The following is a 16242-nucleotide window of genomic DNA, read 5'->3' as shown; positions in this document are numbered from 1 at the left end:
CCCCAGTGGAAGGCTTTTTCCCTCCCCTGAACACTGTTCAGAACGGTGGCTAAGAACACCAGTTTGGGAGTCCATCACTCAACCAAAATTTTTGTGAACACCTACCATGTACCAGAGTCAGTGCCAGTCACTGGGGATACAGTGACTAGAAAGACACAACCTCTGCCCTCATGAAGCTTCTAGTGTGAGAAGTTGGGCAGGCCTGGGATCAAATCTCAGCTCTGTCCCTGTCAGCTGTGGGACCTCAGACAAGTTAACTAACCTCTCTGAACTTCATTCTCTGATGAGTAAGATAGATGTAACAGTCCTCCCTCCAGGTGTTGTTATGAGAATTAAATGAGCCAATGTACAGAAAACATTTAGTCCAAGCCCATCAAAGGCAGCTATTTTTATCACTGATACTGTGGTTAACAACCCTTGTGGGCCTCTTTTATCTTCCCACATTTTCTTCTAGTCATTTGGGTTCTATATGTCTCCTTTCTAGCGTATGAGCTCCTTGGGGGCAGGGACTATCTCATTCATCCTAGGGCATGTTCAGGGTCTTGTTCACAGTGAGATAGGAGGGGCCCACCTGCCCACCCTGCTTCTTCACCAGGGTTCCACATTCTTATCAATTAAAGCATCACAAGACTCTGCCCCTCATCACTTCTGAGCCCTGGGCAGGAAACTCACCCACCAAGGCTCAGCCCTGGTTCTTCTCCCCACACAGGGGGAAAGGGCCAGGAGCTGAGGCTTGAGCTATTTGGCTCCTCAGGGCTGCCTCCCCCAACCCCAGCAGTGCACCCACTGGCTCAGGGTGGACTATGCAATGTGTCCAGTGTGGAGAGTTCACAGTCACTGTCAGCACTGTGCTCACAGGCAGACCAACCCCAGCCCTCCCTGGGCCTGGTTACCAGGCAGAGTTCACACCTTGTTCAACAAGCAGCAGGCAGACAGGAGCCTGATAACTCAGGTTCCTGCTCCCTTCTCCATCCTCAGAGCATGCTTCTTGCCTGGAATATTTACCAAATGGGTGATAAGCAGGAAGCAAGAGAGAGCTCTGGGGCCAATGTGGCCAAGCAGAAATACAGTGGAGTGGTAGACAGCCTCTGGAGGCATGCAGCCCAGGGTTTAATTCCTCCCTCTACCACCTGGGTGGTCATGAGCAATTTATTAATCTCCCCAAGCTTTAGTTTCATCCTTTGTAAATTAATAGTTTAATAGTGACAATAGTATCAAGTTCATAGCTGTGAGAATTTTGTATGATAATCCATACAAAGTGCTTAGTACACAGAAAATACACAGTTAAGTGGTAACTATGTCATAGCTAGCAGTAGTGCTGTTGAGGAGCATGAGATGGGGTGTCAAGATACTTGGCTTCTAGACTCAGCTCTGCCTATATTTTCTGTGTGACATCTCTTGCTTTTTTCATCTGTGCATTAAGGGAGCTGGACTAGATGATCTCTAAGGCTTCTCCCACTTCCACTTCCGCCACCTCCAAAACGGGGCAAGGTTTCTTTCCAGTCTAGGGTGCCACCTACTGGCCTCCTGGGCTCACTGCAGTTGGCAACTATGGCTGGGTTTTCTTCCTGCATCACATTCCATCCATTTCTCCAGGTGAAGCCAATTCCAGGCTGAGAAGCTTGGGAGTGACAGGGAAAGGATTTATGTAGGAAGATAAAGTAAATGTTTTGTGAATTCCAATGTTGATATGCAAATAGAGGCAGTTGAGCTGAGGGCCCAGGGACTCTGGATTCAGCAGGGCTGGGGGAGAGCACACAGATGAGGGAGGTGCAGACCTTGAGACCTTACCTGGGGGAGGGCAGAATTAAGGTGGCGCTGAAGCTGATCCCGTTCATGCAGGGCATCCTGGAGCCGGCTCTGCGTGGCCAGCAAGGTCTCCTGACTCTCCCGAAGGGACTCCAGCAACTTCTCCCGCTCATCCAGCATGTTCACCATCAGCTGCTCAAAGTTAGCGTCAGCATCGGCACCATGGGGGGGTCCCAGAGGGTCCCCCTCGTTGATTGTGGGCATCACCTCACACATGGTGGGGGTGGGCAGGACCTTCTCAGCGTCAGAGAGACAGGGGAAAGACTCACAGGGTTGGCACTTCCAGGTGGACTCAGTGTCTGGGTCTCAGAACAGGCAGTGCCAGGCGAGTGGACAGGTGGGCAGGGGCTTCTCCCATGGCATCAGTTGCTCTTGCTCTGAAAGGGGCCTGGGGCCTGGAGTACCCCTGTGGAATGGAGCCAGAAGGCCTGGCTTAAGATCTCAGGGCTGGGGCTGGGTGCCCTGTGTCCCCAGATAAGCAGGCAGCAGCGGAGCATGGCCATGACAGACAGGGAGAGCAGGGCTGGAAGATGGTCCTTCTCTTAGACTGAGCGCTGGAGCCTGGCAGAGTCCCAGCTGGGTCTAGCAACAGCCATCATTTCTGGAAGGCGGTGTGGTCTGTGGGAGAAGAGACTGCTGTGAGGACCAGCTGAGTGGAGAAGGGCATCAGGGAGGGGTTGGGTCAGAAGTGGCAGGACCTGAACCAGGGCATGGGGGAGAAGAGGGAGGTATTGGCCCATACCCCTTCTCCCACCCCTTCTCCTGGCTTACTCTGATGGCGCCTCCTTATTTCTCCCAAGGAATGTACTTGCCTACTGCCACAGCCTCTGCCGCCCAGCCCCTGCCCCCCAACCCCAGCAGCTGTCAGAAGTGCAGTGCAGTGGTTCCCCACCCACGTGGCTCGCTGGCCAAATATAGAAATGATTCAGTCAGCGGTAGGGGAGCAGCCGGCAGGCTGCCCAGAGTCCTCCTGAGACCTGGGGGTGGGAGGGAAAGAAACAGGGTCTCTGGACCCTCCCCACATAGCCTCCTCTCTCATACTCAAGCCAAGGCAAGTGCAGAAGGGGTTAAAGGGCTCTAAGTGGGTGTGAGTCCCACAGAGGTTGTACGGCTGGGGTCGTAGGAAACGGGAGGCAGTAGTTCTGTCCTGACCACTGGCACAACCGGGCTGAGGCCTTGGAGAGGCACAAGCTGGGCACTGGGGCAGGCAGAGAGCCCTGACCTGCTACCATGTCCATAATTCAGGGAGGAGGCTCTGGCTCGTCATTCCCCACTTCTGAAACCCGCCAAGGAGGACAGCACGCAGGCCTGGCAGACAGAAGGCTTCAATTCTGAATTCATAGGCTACCACCTCTGCATTGGAGAAGGGACTGAATGATGGAAAGAAATGCAAGGCCAACATGGGGGGAGGGGGCTGTCACTCTCCTAGGGCTGGGCAGCAGTGTGGGGCTCCCTGCTCATGGCTGGGAATCTGCTCCCTCAGTGTAATTAACCATTGCTGGCACTGCCAGGAGTCACTAGCTAGGACGGTTAGCATGTGCACAGCCTGGCTCCAGGGATGTCTGGAGCCTGGCACATGGAAGCCCAATGGTCAGGGCAAATGAAGATGTAATGAAGAAGCAGCAGGCAGCTGGGGATTTCTCTGTCTACCACTGGCTTGCAACCTCCCTGTCCACTATTAGAAAGCCTCCCCCTTAATCAGTTTTCAGAGGAACTGTCTCAGAGCTCAGACAGAAGAGAATGGGCATGGTGGGCACACCTGGAATGGTCCCTAACACGTGCTTTCCTTCCTTCCCACGTCCCTCCTCTTATGGGAGACACAGGAAAGCCTCCTGTTTACCCCTCAGGGGTGGGAATAATAGACAGACTAGGAGGGTCACAGCAGACAGAAGACACTGGGACCGAGTGTGAGGTCAGAGGTCAGACACTGGACAGGCCAGTGGCAGGACCTAACCCAGCAGGGGAAACAGAGGGGCCAAGCCTCTTCCACTTGAACGCCTCCCTCCAGAGTACTGATGATCTAGGTAGACATGGGGGGCAGTATGAGGGAGGCTAGGGAGGAAGGTGGGGCCTGGGTCAGATGAAAGTCAGAGCACCAGCATGGAAACTACAGAGCTCACAACCTCAGCCATTCCCAGAGGGGCCCGGTAGTTCAAGCAGGCACATGGGCACACACATATGCACACGTGTGCACGCAGGCAGACACAGGAACGTGGAGACCTAGGCATACACACGAGTAGCCATACACACGAGTAGCCATACACACGAGTAGCCACACACACTCCCAGACATAGAAACTACATACAAACTCTGATCAAGGAGATCATTTACCCAAGCGGGATAGTCACCGTAGAGGGAAGGGTCCCAAAAAGCTACAGAAATGAGAAGTAGAACCCTGGTCTGCACCCTACCTCCCCCAACATTGCTACAGCCAGGCAGCCCGCACTCACCTCCCTGCCCCACAGAGCAGCAGGGAGTGGAGGGGAGGGGCTGCTACCCCACTCTGGCCAGAGCTATTAATCACAGCAATTCCTCCAGTTCTCCCACCCACTGTGCCCAGGACCCTTCACCTTGAATGCTTCAGGCCAGGAGGCTGAAGGGCCCCATGGCCCCACCACCTCTCCAAGCTAGTCAACATTCAGGCCCACGCCTCCTCTATTCCTCCAACTGCTCCACACACACCAAGAAGAAATGAGAAGCCAGAAGAGGAGACCAGGCTGGGGCAGGGGACCCCTGTAGCAGAGGCTGTCCTTTGGAGAAGAGTATAGTAGGCTCAGGAGATCAGGTATGCTGAGAATAGCCTCAGCACAGCAGATCCCCAGGCAGCCCGCAGCATACAAAGGAAGAAGCCCAGAGCTGGGACTTAGGAGAGCTGGGTTGCAATTCTGCCACAGACCAGCCAGTGACCTTGGGCTTGTCACCACCCAAGACTTGTCACCAGGAAGAAGCCCAGAGCTGGGACTTAGGAGAGCTGGGTTGCAATTCTGCCACAGACCAGCCAGTGACCTTGGGCTTGTCACCACCTACTAAGTCCTCTGCTATAAGATGGAACCTGCAATTCTTTTGCCTGCCTTGGGGGAATGAGATTATGGATGAGCAGAGCTTTGAAAGTAGAAAGCACCCCACGATGGCAGGGGAGTATGAATTACCTTAGCGTTGGGTGCCTGTAGGTAAAGGTTATATTTTTGGTTTCTTTTTTAAGATGACCGGTAAGGGGATCTTAACCCTTGACTTGGTGTTGTTAGCATCATGCTCTCCCAAGTGAGCTAACCGGCCACCCCTATATAGGGATCTGAACCCTTGTCCTTGGTGTTATCGACACCACACTGTCCCAAGTGAGCCACAGGCTGGCCCTTGTAGATGAAGTTTTTAAAGCTCCTTACAGGAAAGGGGCTGAAATAGTTCTCAGGAGGGAAGAACAAGACCTCAGGCTGCCCACTGTGAGGGACGTGCTATTTGGTCCAATTTGACCTCCCCAAATCCTCTTGGTCATTCTAGCAACTGAGAAGCTGGCTTTAGTACCACCAGCCCACTGGGCTTCCTCCAAACCAGGTGCCAGGTAGCAACTCCACTTCCCCTGGCCAAATGGCATAACGTAGAGCTAGTTTGAAGAAGAGCCCAGAGAAGGATGCCAGGCAGATGCCCCTGAGATGACAGTCCAGGACCTCCTGCCCCTGCCCCCACCCACTGTACAAGCACAGTGAGCAGAAGGGAGCTCTAGGACAGCCACCTCAGGACACTTGGCTCCTGGCTTCAGGGCCATCTTTAAATAGCTCAATTATCATCTCAGCCTAACAGAAGCCTCCTCAACTCCTGCACAATTTCTAAGTAACACTCACGGGACATGATTAAGAGGCAAAAGCTGCCAGCCCCCAAAGCAAGCATTTTCAAGGGGCTTTGCCAGGGAGGAGCGTGGGCAGGCTGTGAAACAGCAGAAGAGGGCTCCAGAGTGAGCAGGTGTGAGCGAGTGGGTGAGGAGGGAGGGGCTGGACAAAACTAGGCCTCTAGAGGCAAACTCCACGGCCTGTGTGGTTTCCCCAAAGTCACCCCCATCTTCTCCTAACAAACAGGAAGGACAGGCACTTGGGTCTGATGTCTGGCTAGCCACATGCACACAGGCCGGCTCCCTACTGCCCTACCAGATGGCAGGCCCCAACACGCTGAGATCGCTCAGCAAGGGCAAGGCTGCCAGCTCCTGTGGAGGCCGCAGGGCCAGCAAAGCTGCTGGGGGCTGTGCTAAAGTCTGAGAGGGCAATGAACTGGGCAAAGACGGAGCCGCAGGCGGGGAGCCCATTCAGAGGTAAAAGGTAGAAGAGGAGAGTCATATACCCACTCCACTGGAGGAAGGATGAAGGCTGAGCAAGGGGGAGGTGGTCATCCAGAAAATAGTGATTATGATAGCCACATGACTTCTTCAATATTTACCATGTGCCAAGCAGTTTGTTGCCAGTCGACATATATTAACTTATTTTAATCTTCACAATTCCTTGCAAGGAAGATGTAGTTCTTCCCACTTCACAGATGTGAGAACTAGGACTCAAACGCATGTAACCAAGCCCTACACAGCTAGTAAAAGGAAGAACTGGGACTCGATTCATCTGTCTGACTCCAAGGAGGGCAGAGGGTAAAGGAAGAGAAAGAGTGAAGGTAACTCCTTCACGTATCACGTCTCCTCCCCGGAACCAACGTACCTGGGCCTGGGCCATGGCCTTTCCCACCTGCATCAGGGTGATGGTGGCCTGGGGACAGCTCACCTCACCCTCCTCTTACCACTCGTCCTCAAGTCTGGGGGAAGTGACCTGTCTCTAAGGCCCCGTCCACTGTCTACCCAAATCTCTCTCCCCAACCCCTAGCTGGCTCCACATCAAGTTGTAAGCAGTCCCCTGAGTTCCCCATCCCACCCAGACTCTTGTAGGAACTACAGAAAGCGACCTTCTTCTGAGCCACGGCCCCCCTCCTCCTGTGGGGTTTCCAGATACTACCCCCCAGTGAAGCTGAAGTCCAGCTGCCCACGCCCTCAGGCTGCCCACCTCTCCTTCCCTCTCCCCCAGATATTTCTCCTCTTCCCCTGTCCAGCTCGCCACCCCAAGAAGCCTGGCCCAAACTTACCTTCTCCTCCAAAAGCCCCATTCAACCTCCTCCCCTGCTGCTCACTGACATACTCCCAGGGCCCTTCCAGCACCACGCCTGGCCTCTCATTCCCTTTCCATGTCAGTCTAAAGAACATAGTCCACCCTCTAAGCTCATCTCAAACACCACGTCCTCCATGAGCTTTTTCTTTCTTTTTTTTTTTTTTTTCCTTTTTGTCTTTTTTCGGGTCCGGCAACGGATCGCAACCCTCAGTGTCGCACCCGTACCGGACCGGGACCGGCAACGGGATCGCAACCCTCGGTGTTGCTCCCACACCTCGCTCAGCCAGCGAGCGGGAACCGGTCTGTATGTGGGATCCGAACCCGCGGCGGGAGCGCCACCGTGCTCCCAAGCAGCGCACTATAGCAGTGCGCCACCGGGCCAGCCCCATGAGCTTTTTCTTTCTTTTTTTTTTTTTTTCCTTTTTGTCTTTTTTCGGGTCCGGCAACGGATCGCAACCCTCAGTGTCGCACCCGTACCGGACCGGGACCGGCAACGGGATCGCAACCCTCGGTGTTGCTCCCACACCTCGCTCAGCCAGCGAGCGGGAACCGGTCTGTATGTGGGATCCGAACCCGCGGCGGGAGCGCCACCGTGCTCCCAAGCAGCGCACTATAGCAGTGCGCCACCGGGCCAGCCCCATGAGCTTTTTCTGATTCCCTACGATGGGTGAGATCAGCCCTTCTGCTGATCCAGCATAGCCCTTTATTTAAACCTCTGTTTATGGTACTGATCTTACTTTACATCATCCCATCTGCAGACTCAAGGGGATGAGCCATACCCTACCTATCTTCAGATGCTCTAACACAGGGTCTTAACATGTATGGAACTGAATGGATACGTTTGACAGAGTCATTTCTGACCAACTTCAAGAAGGGGAACTCCAAAATAGAAAAAACTGGCTCAAGGCCTGGGAATAAGTTTATTTATCTCGCCCACTGAAAACCAAACCTTCTTGAGAGCGAGATGGGGGCCATTCCTGTCTTGAAAGGCAGACTCAGGAGCAGGCTGATGGGTCTGAATGCTGGCTCCTCCTTGACTGTTCATGTGGCCCTGGGAAGATACTTAATCCCTCTGAGCCTCAGTTCCCCCTCCGTGAAATGGAGATGATAACAGTACCCACCTCAGAGAGCTGATATAATGATTACTAGAGTTAACGTTCATAAAGTGCTGAGATTAGTGCCCGAGGAACACTGTAAGTATTAAGTCTCAGCACTCTAGGCTCCCAGAGCCTCGAGGCTGGGCCCATTCTAAATACAGTAAGAAAATTAGAAATCCATTCTGGCTACAGAAAAGCCATTCCTAGAGAAAAAACTCTTGGAAAAGCTCTTAGAGTTTGTCACTGTTAGTTATAAATCCCTCCAAAAGCATCCAGCTCTCTGGGCCCCCTAAAAGACCAGCAGCGAGACTTCACTTCTCTGGGCTTCAGGTTCCCAGATCTGGAAAATGAAGGTCATAACACACAACACTCTCTAGTGACCTCCTAGGTGTCATGAGGCCCAAAGGAGATAACAGACATGAAAAAGTTCTGAGAAATATTAAATGCTACCTAAGCACAGGTTGGCACCAGCTGCCAGTCCAGGTACTCAGCTGCCTAATGCCAGGCACATTTAAGGGACATAGAAGGAAGTGTCTGTTTATCCAACAGGCTCTCCTGGCCCTGAGTCTGTGAAGCCCATCTCTCTAGCTGCTCCCCACGAGTTAGATATGGGCCACTTCTTCCCAAGACATGGCCTGTCACTTGGGTAAGCATACAACTTACTGTCCAAACCAGGACCCACTTGAGAGTGAATGGAGGCACTGTTAACAATCATACCAGGACACTGGTGTAAACCGCAGTTGTGCTGGGCACACCTGGCCATATGGTCACACTCACTATCACCACTCCAGGTGGACTAACGTCAAAGACTAGTGGGGAAGGGAAGACTACAAGCCTCTGTGCACCCCCAAAACAGTTCCTCTTCTGAAACGCCCAAAATTACAGCCATCACAATGGCCTCTTTAAATTAAGGCAGGGATTTGCAGGCTGGGCTTTAGGACAAAGTACCTTTAGGGGCAAAAACAAAAGGGGAGAGATGTGACAAACTCCAAGGGCTCTGAACTCCCTTTTCTTACTTTAATTCCATCGACTCCAAATCTGTCAGTTTTATAGAATACCTGATTAAGGTTTCATTTGTATAAAAGTGTTCCAAGTCTAAAAAGAGGTTAGAAAATTCCTAGTTTAAGTATTGTGTACAGAAGGTCCCTGCTGAAATAAACACAAGCTCTCTCAGAGAGGCAGCACATCAATGCGACAGAGCAATAAACCTGGGAAGGCTATACAGATAACACCAGGAGCCCACCAACTAGTGTCCAGATTCTAAATGTCTAACAGAGATCATTTATTTACCCAAGCCAAGGTATAAGGCTGTACCACTGAACATAGCACATAGCTTCTGCTGAATTTACATCATTAAATACAATAACCCTAGCCATTGTTTGCTAATCTGAGCCTTTAATTAACACAAATGTTGTCAAACGTTTGCAAAAGAAGAAATAAAGTAATAAGTGTGGCATATTTGGAGAATAAAAATCTTTCAAAACTAGGAGTCCATGTGGGGTAAATATTAAACAGGGTCCTCTGGTGTTGAAAAACAGAAATAAATGCTCAGAAGTCACTGCATTAGCAGATCGGCCCATCAGATTAGGGAGCCATCCCATAGCAGAAAACAAGGCTGTCCAGAGTGCTATCACGTGCCAGCACATGAAAAGTCTAGAGTACAGAACTTCCCAGAGAAATGTAGGCATCATAAAAAGTATGCATGTGTACACAGTCACCAAAGTGGTGTGTGTGTGTGTGTGTGGTCATGAAAAAAAGAGAATGTCAGGGGAGTGTCATGTGTATTCATGGAACAGCGTGATCATGAAAGAGGGAAAGTGAGGGACTGTGCGTGTGCAAGAATACAGTCCTGAGAATGTAGTCCTGAGAACATGTGCATGAGAGCATGTGGGTGTGTATAGTCATGACAGTGTGTGAATGTGTGTGGTCATACGTACATATCAGGGCTCCCGACTGCATGTGACTGTGGTCATGAGAACATGTATGTGAGCATGAGCACAGTCATGAGAGTGAACATGTGTGGTCATACAAACACATGAATTTGGGAGTCATGAAATTGTATATGCTTAGAAGAGCACATGAGCACCATGAGACCTTGTGCATGCATGCGTGTGTGATCATGAAAGTTTACTGCTGGTCATGAAGAAGTATATGCACGGTCTTGAACCTGTGTGAGAATGTGTGAGAGGGAGGGGAGGGAGGGAAGGGAATGAAAATGAAAGAATGACAACTCCGCTTGATTCAGGTGCTCTGCCCCAAACAGGGCCAAAAATTGGGGGCACTACACAACTGGCCTAGTGTGAGCTGAGGTTATGGAATTGGGCCCAGCCCACCCTTCTACTTACCACCACCCATTAGCAATGCATCGCAGGGTCTCCTAAGCTCAGGGCTCTACTTCCATGAGAGATTGCTGGGGGCATCCCTGAAATCTCCCAGAATGCCCACTTCTCATGGAAAACCCCAGGCCAAGCTCCGGGCCTGGCCCTACTCCCCAGGCCCTCCACTCTCAGCTGCGCTCCTCTAGGCCAAAGGCCAGCCCTCTTCCGAAGCAGCTGCCAAGGACCTCTACCATCCAGCACCCACCCCAACCCAACACCCTACCTGGAACTGCAGATTCCTACTTAGAAGGGTTCTCAGAGGTCATGCAGCCCAACCTCCCACCCTGTGTAGGCATTCCTTTCCCTGACAGCTCAGTCATTACTTCAGGAACAAGGAGCTCACTACTAAATGAGGAAATCTTCATTGTTCTAAGGAAGCTTTTTATTAAATTGAACAGAAACTTATTTCCCCTTTGAAATGACAGTTATCTACCTGAAGACAATGGTCGTGAAGGCACATCAGATATGCATTTAATCTATGAGAATTCAACTCTACTGGCTGAGCAAAATAAGCAATAATGGCCTCTAAACTAAAAACAGCTATTTCTTCTAATACTTAACAAAATTATATTGTGCATATGTACTCTTTTTTAATCATTGCACAATAATAAATACATTATTTATTTATATAATTAATATAGAATGTGTACAATACAAGCTATATCAATACCTTCATATTTTTCAGGGTTATAAACCTAAACCCATATTCCATGCTTTACGAGAGATTTAGAGATTTTTACTCTACTGCCTGTAGAATCTGATTCCCCCACTGAAATGTACACCACTGTACTGGGTCCCCAGAGGCTTCTCTGCTCCAGGTTAAATATTTCTACTTGCAAAGAGGCCCTGTTTCATTGAACCCAGGGGACCAGAAGACAGACATCTTCAATTCAATCCACACTAATCACTTTACTAAATGATTTCTGTGAATCCAAATACAGAAGATATGTAAGATACCATCTCAACCTTAGAAGTTCACAGCCTATTTGGGAGAACACAGATACACATGTAATCACTGGAGAGAAATACAGAGTAGCATGTGACCAAATATTCACTCTCTGGCACAGCCCAGGGGTCAGTGCTGAGCACCACTTGGAGTATGGCCAATTGAATTAAAGGGTAGCAGTTTCTCCTCCAGCTCGCTCAGAATGAAGCAGCCCCGTCAAGGCCTCTCAGCCCCCAAGTGAAAAGCAGGCAGCTGCTCTGTGCTAGAGCTGACTTCACCTGAGGGAGATGACACTGGAGGGAGGTCCAGAGGCTGCAGCACCCAAGCCTCTCTGAAGGCAGAGCAATAGGCTGGGCAGCAATCGTGCTTGTGTGTGGTGAGCCAGGCCAGGACAAAAGGGGAGTCCTCAGGTTCTGTGCAGTCCTGAAGCTTCATACCATCCTTGTTCCAGCACCTTCCCCCACTGCTATCTTCTCCCATCAGCCCTGCCTCCACAACATTCTCAGTTCCCTTAGACCCCTCCCACAACAGCACATGCGAAGGTTCCCCTAGAAGCAGCCCCTCTCAGAGTACTCAGAGGGGTCGGGTCCTCAGCGTCGTACCACAGTGTAGGACCATGCCGCTCCGAGTACTCTTTACTTTGCCGGCCACCTGAAGTACCACACTCCAGTGAGCCAGAGCCGTATGCCCTCCAGAGCTAATTATAGGTCAGTGAGCTAGCAGGCCAGAGGGGGGACAGATGGTGACTTCATGTGGCTGCAATACACACTTGGCCCTCCCTCTGATCCCACTCCCTTCCCTCCATTTCTCCCAGTTCCCTACCTGGGACCCAGACTCTGAGGCAGCTTTCACTCCCTCAGTCCTCCCTGCCCCTCACCAATGCCTCCACCCCAGCACACACACACACCCCTCCATACCACTCAGTCACCACACCTTGTTTCTACAGCAACCCATCCACCAACCCAGCACATTAGGGCCGAAAGCCCAGGGGAGAGTACACCTGGCATAAAAAGGCCTGGGCTAGTTCCCCCATAACTTACAACCCCCTTGGCACACAGCTTCCTGATCCTACTGAGCCTTCACCCCTGCCTCATGGCCACCACAGCCCAACTCCACATCCTCTCCCCTAGCTCCAGCCCTGCTATCCTCAGGGGCTCAGAAAGGACCCATAAGCAACCCCTGACAACTCTTTCCAACTCAACATTTCAGCAATCAACTCAGAGAGGGAACCCAGGCTGCCTGCCCTGCTCTGCCCCTCCAACCCCTCCTTCACAACCCAGCCGCCAGACCACAGACACTCCACAGTTCTGACACCATGACATGCTCAGCAGCACACACGCAGACACCACTGGATAAGACTTCCCTTCCACACACCCCTCCTCCACACTCTTCCTCTTCTGGAGATGGCGTCTCCCACTGTGCAGAGAGTCTAGTGCATTCTTGATCCTTAAGACCCACTGTGTTATTCACCATCTCATTACTTTGAGACACCATTTATCCCAGGAAGCGGCCTCAGGCCTCAGGACAAAATCTGAGAAAATAACCAAGGGAAATCATTCATGCTGTCCTTTTTGTTAAGGCAGGTCCCCTGGAGCTACCTGGCAAGTTAATAGGTGTAGGGGGTGCATGGATTGGAATCCAGTTCAGACAGCTGTTTGAAAGCATTTGGACACAGCTCTTTCTTTTCTAATCCAATAGTAATGCAACAGAACTGTGGTGGGGAGGGGAGGGGGGAGGTGTTAGAGTACCTACTACGTGTGCCTACTATGTGTACCTTTTACCTGCTCCACGACTCTAAACTGCCTGCAGAAGACCAAACACTTAGCATGGTGTCTGGCATACAGTAGGTGCCCAATAAATGTTTGCTGGATGTTTTACAAAGTACTAGGTACTAGATCCAACAACTCTGGAAAAGACTGTGGGAAGTTCCTAAAGCCTGGCTCCTGGAGGGGCCCCTTAAACTCACACCATAAGAGGCTATCTATGCTAAGCAAAGCCTCCTTAACCACTTGTTCTTCACCTAGACGAGCAGAACAGCAGCCTCAACTCCCATACCCCTCTAATGGGGCCCCCAGCACACCTCTCCTCGAAGGTGACATCAGCACCTAGTGGCACTTTGTCCTGGATCCCTCCTCCTTCTCAAAGAAAACCACCCACACCACGTTTCCAAGTCCTCCAACCCGACCTCTCTCCCCACCCACCACCAGAACCTCAAGATCGGTACTGGAAAACATCCCCACTGCGTGGATGAAAGTCAGCTCCCCACTCCCACCCTCCCAGTTCAGGAGCCTTTATTTAAACGCTCTCTTCCTGTTGCGCCCACCCCATCCCCACCCCCACCAGGCCTCGGGTTGGCCGCTCCTTCCACCTCACCGCCCTGCACGGCCCGAGACTGGCAGTTCAAGGAATGGGGAACGAGCGATAGTAACAAGGGTGCTATGAGGAATACGAGAGGGATCAAGACCCCCCAGATAGCGCGAAGACCTCAACCCCTTAGAAGCGCGTACCCAAAGGAGCGGGGCTGGCCCAGACGCTTTTTCTCCGACTCTCCTGGAGGGGAAACGGGGCGCAGTCCACCCAGTTCCCACTGGGGGACTCGCCAACTCAGCCCCCTCCCACGAAGCCGATGGAGCTGAGGGCGAACGCCACGCTCTCCCCGCAAATCGGGCATCGCCCCCGATTCTGACCCAAGGGCATAGAGCACCGTAAAGGCCGGCGAGGGGCGGCGGAGGGAGCAGTATCGATGACTGCCAGAGACGACACATCCGGAGCAAAAAGGGTCTGTTTCCCAAGGGGCGCTAGACAGAGACCCCTCCCCGAACTGCTGAGGAGAGCAGGAAGTGGGAAGAAGAGGCATCCTTTCCCCAAGCCCGGGTTCTGGGGGCTCACCTGGCTGCGATCGACAAAGGCCAGGCAGCTCGGCTCGGAGGCAGCAGGGAGCCGCCCCCGACGGGGGTAGCCTGACACGTCCTAGAGAGCCGGGCGGGCGCCGAGGTAGCTGCAGCCTCCGCCGCCGGAGAGCCCAGCCCGAGGCCCCGCCCCCTCCCCGCCGACATCCCTGGCCCCACCCCAAGGGCGGGACCTGACCGCCTCTCCCGAGGCCCCGCCCCCGCCCCGGGCGCTCCCCGGCCCGGCACGTGACGAGGGCACAGCTTTGATGTCGTGCGCCATCTTGGTGCGGCCTCCAGAGCGCCGACCCGGTGAGGAATGCCAGGGCCTCGCTTGGCGGAGGAAGGTCTCGGCACATTGCCCCTCCTTTTGAACTCACCCGGTCCCTAGGCTAATAACCCGTTCCCTAAATTGGTCTCGGTCCTGGCCTTGTAATCGTTGCCAGTGATCTGTCACCTTTCAGAACTGCTCTCTCCTGCCCAGTTTGTTAATTTTTCTTTGGCCACACCCATTTTTAAAGTGGAGAAACTTGAAACCCAGGTACTTTTCTGAAGCAAGCACTACAATGAATTGTGTCGCTTGCCTTCAGGCACCTGGGTGTTCTGACACTGTTATAAGTTTGTCTAGTGTATGTACATAGTATGAAAAGTCCTAGCTAAACTTCCCCATTTTCTTACATGCTCCCGTACACCGTCCCCTGTGGCTGTTAATGCATCTTTCCCACCTGATTTGAGAAGTTTCATCACAGTGCCTACTCAATCATTTACCAATACTCAGTAAGCAGTGCTAGAAATGTGAATTTTTATATACAGGCAACGTATACATATGTATTTATACATACGTACACTGCATGTTCTGTTATCAGCAGCGAATATTGTAACTAAGATCAGTGACACACATAACCTTCTTTATTTTCCCCCAATATATTTACCATTCGGCTTAGTTTCCTCGCATCTCTAAAACGCAGGGAAATCTTGAGTAATTCTGATTTACTGGGGGGGCGGAGGGCAGTGAGAACTTAGAACTGAAGCTAAATTTGTATTATTCTGTTTGACCCTCAGAGCAAAGTCACAGTATATGTTTAAGGAAGTGAACATTACAAAGCAGTTTTTAACCTGTAGTCCAGAAAGGTCCAAGTCTTCTCCAGGTGGTCTGGGGTTCTCACCAAAAGGAAATCCCTGAGACAATTCACATCCTTTTTCATGAATAAAACATGAATCAAGCTAGAAAAGGCAACTCAGCCAATGCAGAGGAAGGCTGAAGTCATGATAACCATTGATAACACACTTTACCAAGTGTTTGTCAATTTATGCTGAGAAAACAGCTGAAGCAGTTTGTAATTACATGTCATCATACCATGGGGTTTCGACACAAAAACTCAAGTTACCTCAGAACACAATTATTAAGCCAAATTTATTTCAACCCCCTTTTAAAGGTAACTCCACGGGGAACAGTTCACCAGAACTCCCTCCTGGCTCCATGGTATCTTTAGTTCCGGGAACTAGGGATTGTGTGCATCTCTCCTGCCTCAAAGAGGCAGCTTGATTGTAGAGATCTGCAAGGTGCTTATAGTCCTTAGGTTTGTCTGTTTTTATCATTTAAATGCCCAAATTCTGTGTCACTGATCCAGGCTCACTTTCTGTGTGAACAGCTTTAGTACCACCCTCAATATGGGGTAAGGTTAGCTGTTAGCAGCAGTTATTAAGCAGATGCTTCCTAAGAATATTCTTTAAATAGCAGGGGGTGGGGAAGATGGTAAAGAAAAAACATGCTAACTTAGCAGTTTGGCTCACAATATCTGCTCCCACAAGATTTTCATGATTAAAGAACACCGTCTTGGGCCGGCCCAGTGGCACACTGCTACAGTGCGCTGCTTGGGAAGTGCGGCGGCGCTCCCGCGGAGGGTTCGGATCCCACATACAGACCAGCCGCTCACTGGCTGAGCGAGGTGCAGGAGCAACACCAAGGGTTGCGATCCCGTAGCCAGTCCC

At 51.5% G+C, this 16242-nt stretch overlaps 1 protein-coding gene across 1 annotated transcript in view; it reads right to left on the bottom strand.

The window, feature by feature from the left end:
* PPFIA4 (protein tyrosine phosphatase, receptor type, f polypeptide (PTPRF), interacting protein (liprin), alpha 4) overlaps nt 1–2424 on the bottom strand; it is a 36936-nt gene extending 34512 nt beyond the window's left edge. Inside the window, exon 1 of the mRNA XM_008577631.1 lies at nt 1792–2424. Coding sequence (XP_008575853.1) covers nt 1792–2025 — 234 coding nt within the window. The 5' untranslated portion in view covers nt 2026–2424. The remainder of the gene's footprint in view (nt 1–1791) is intronic.
* Nucleotides 2425–16242: the final 13818 nt, after the last annotated feature.

Source organism: Galeopterus variegatus, unplaced genomic scaffold (assembly GCF_000696425.1).
Source record: "Galeopterus variegatus unplaced genomic scaffold, G_variegatus-3.0.2 Scaffold1554, whole genome shotgun sequence".
NCBI lineage: Eukaryota > Metazoa > Chordata > Mammalia > Dermoptera > Cynocephalidae > Galeopterus > Galeopterus variegatus.
The sequence above is the reverse complement of the archived record's forward strand: the minus strand, read 5'-3'. Positions and strand labels throughout refer to the sequence as shown.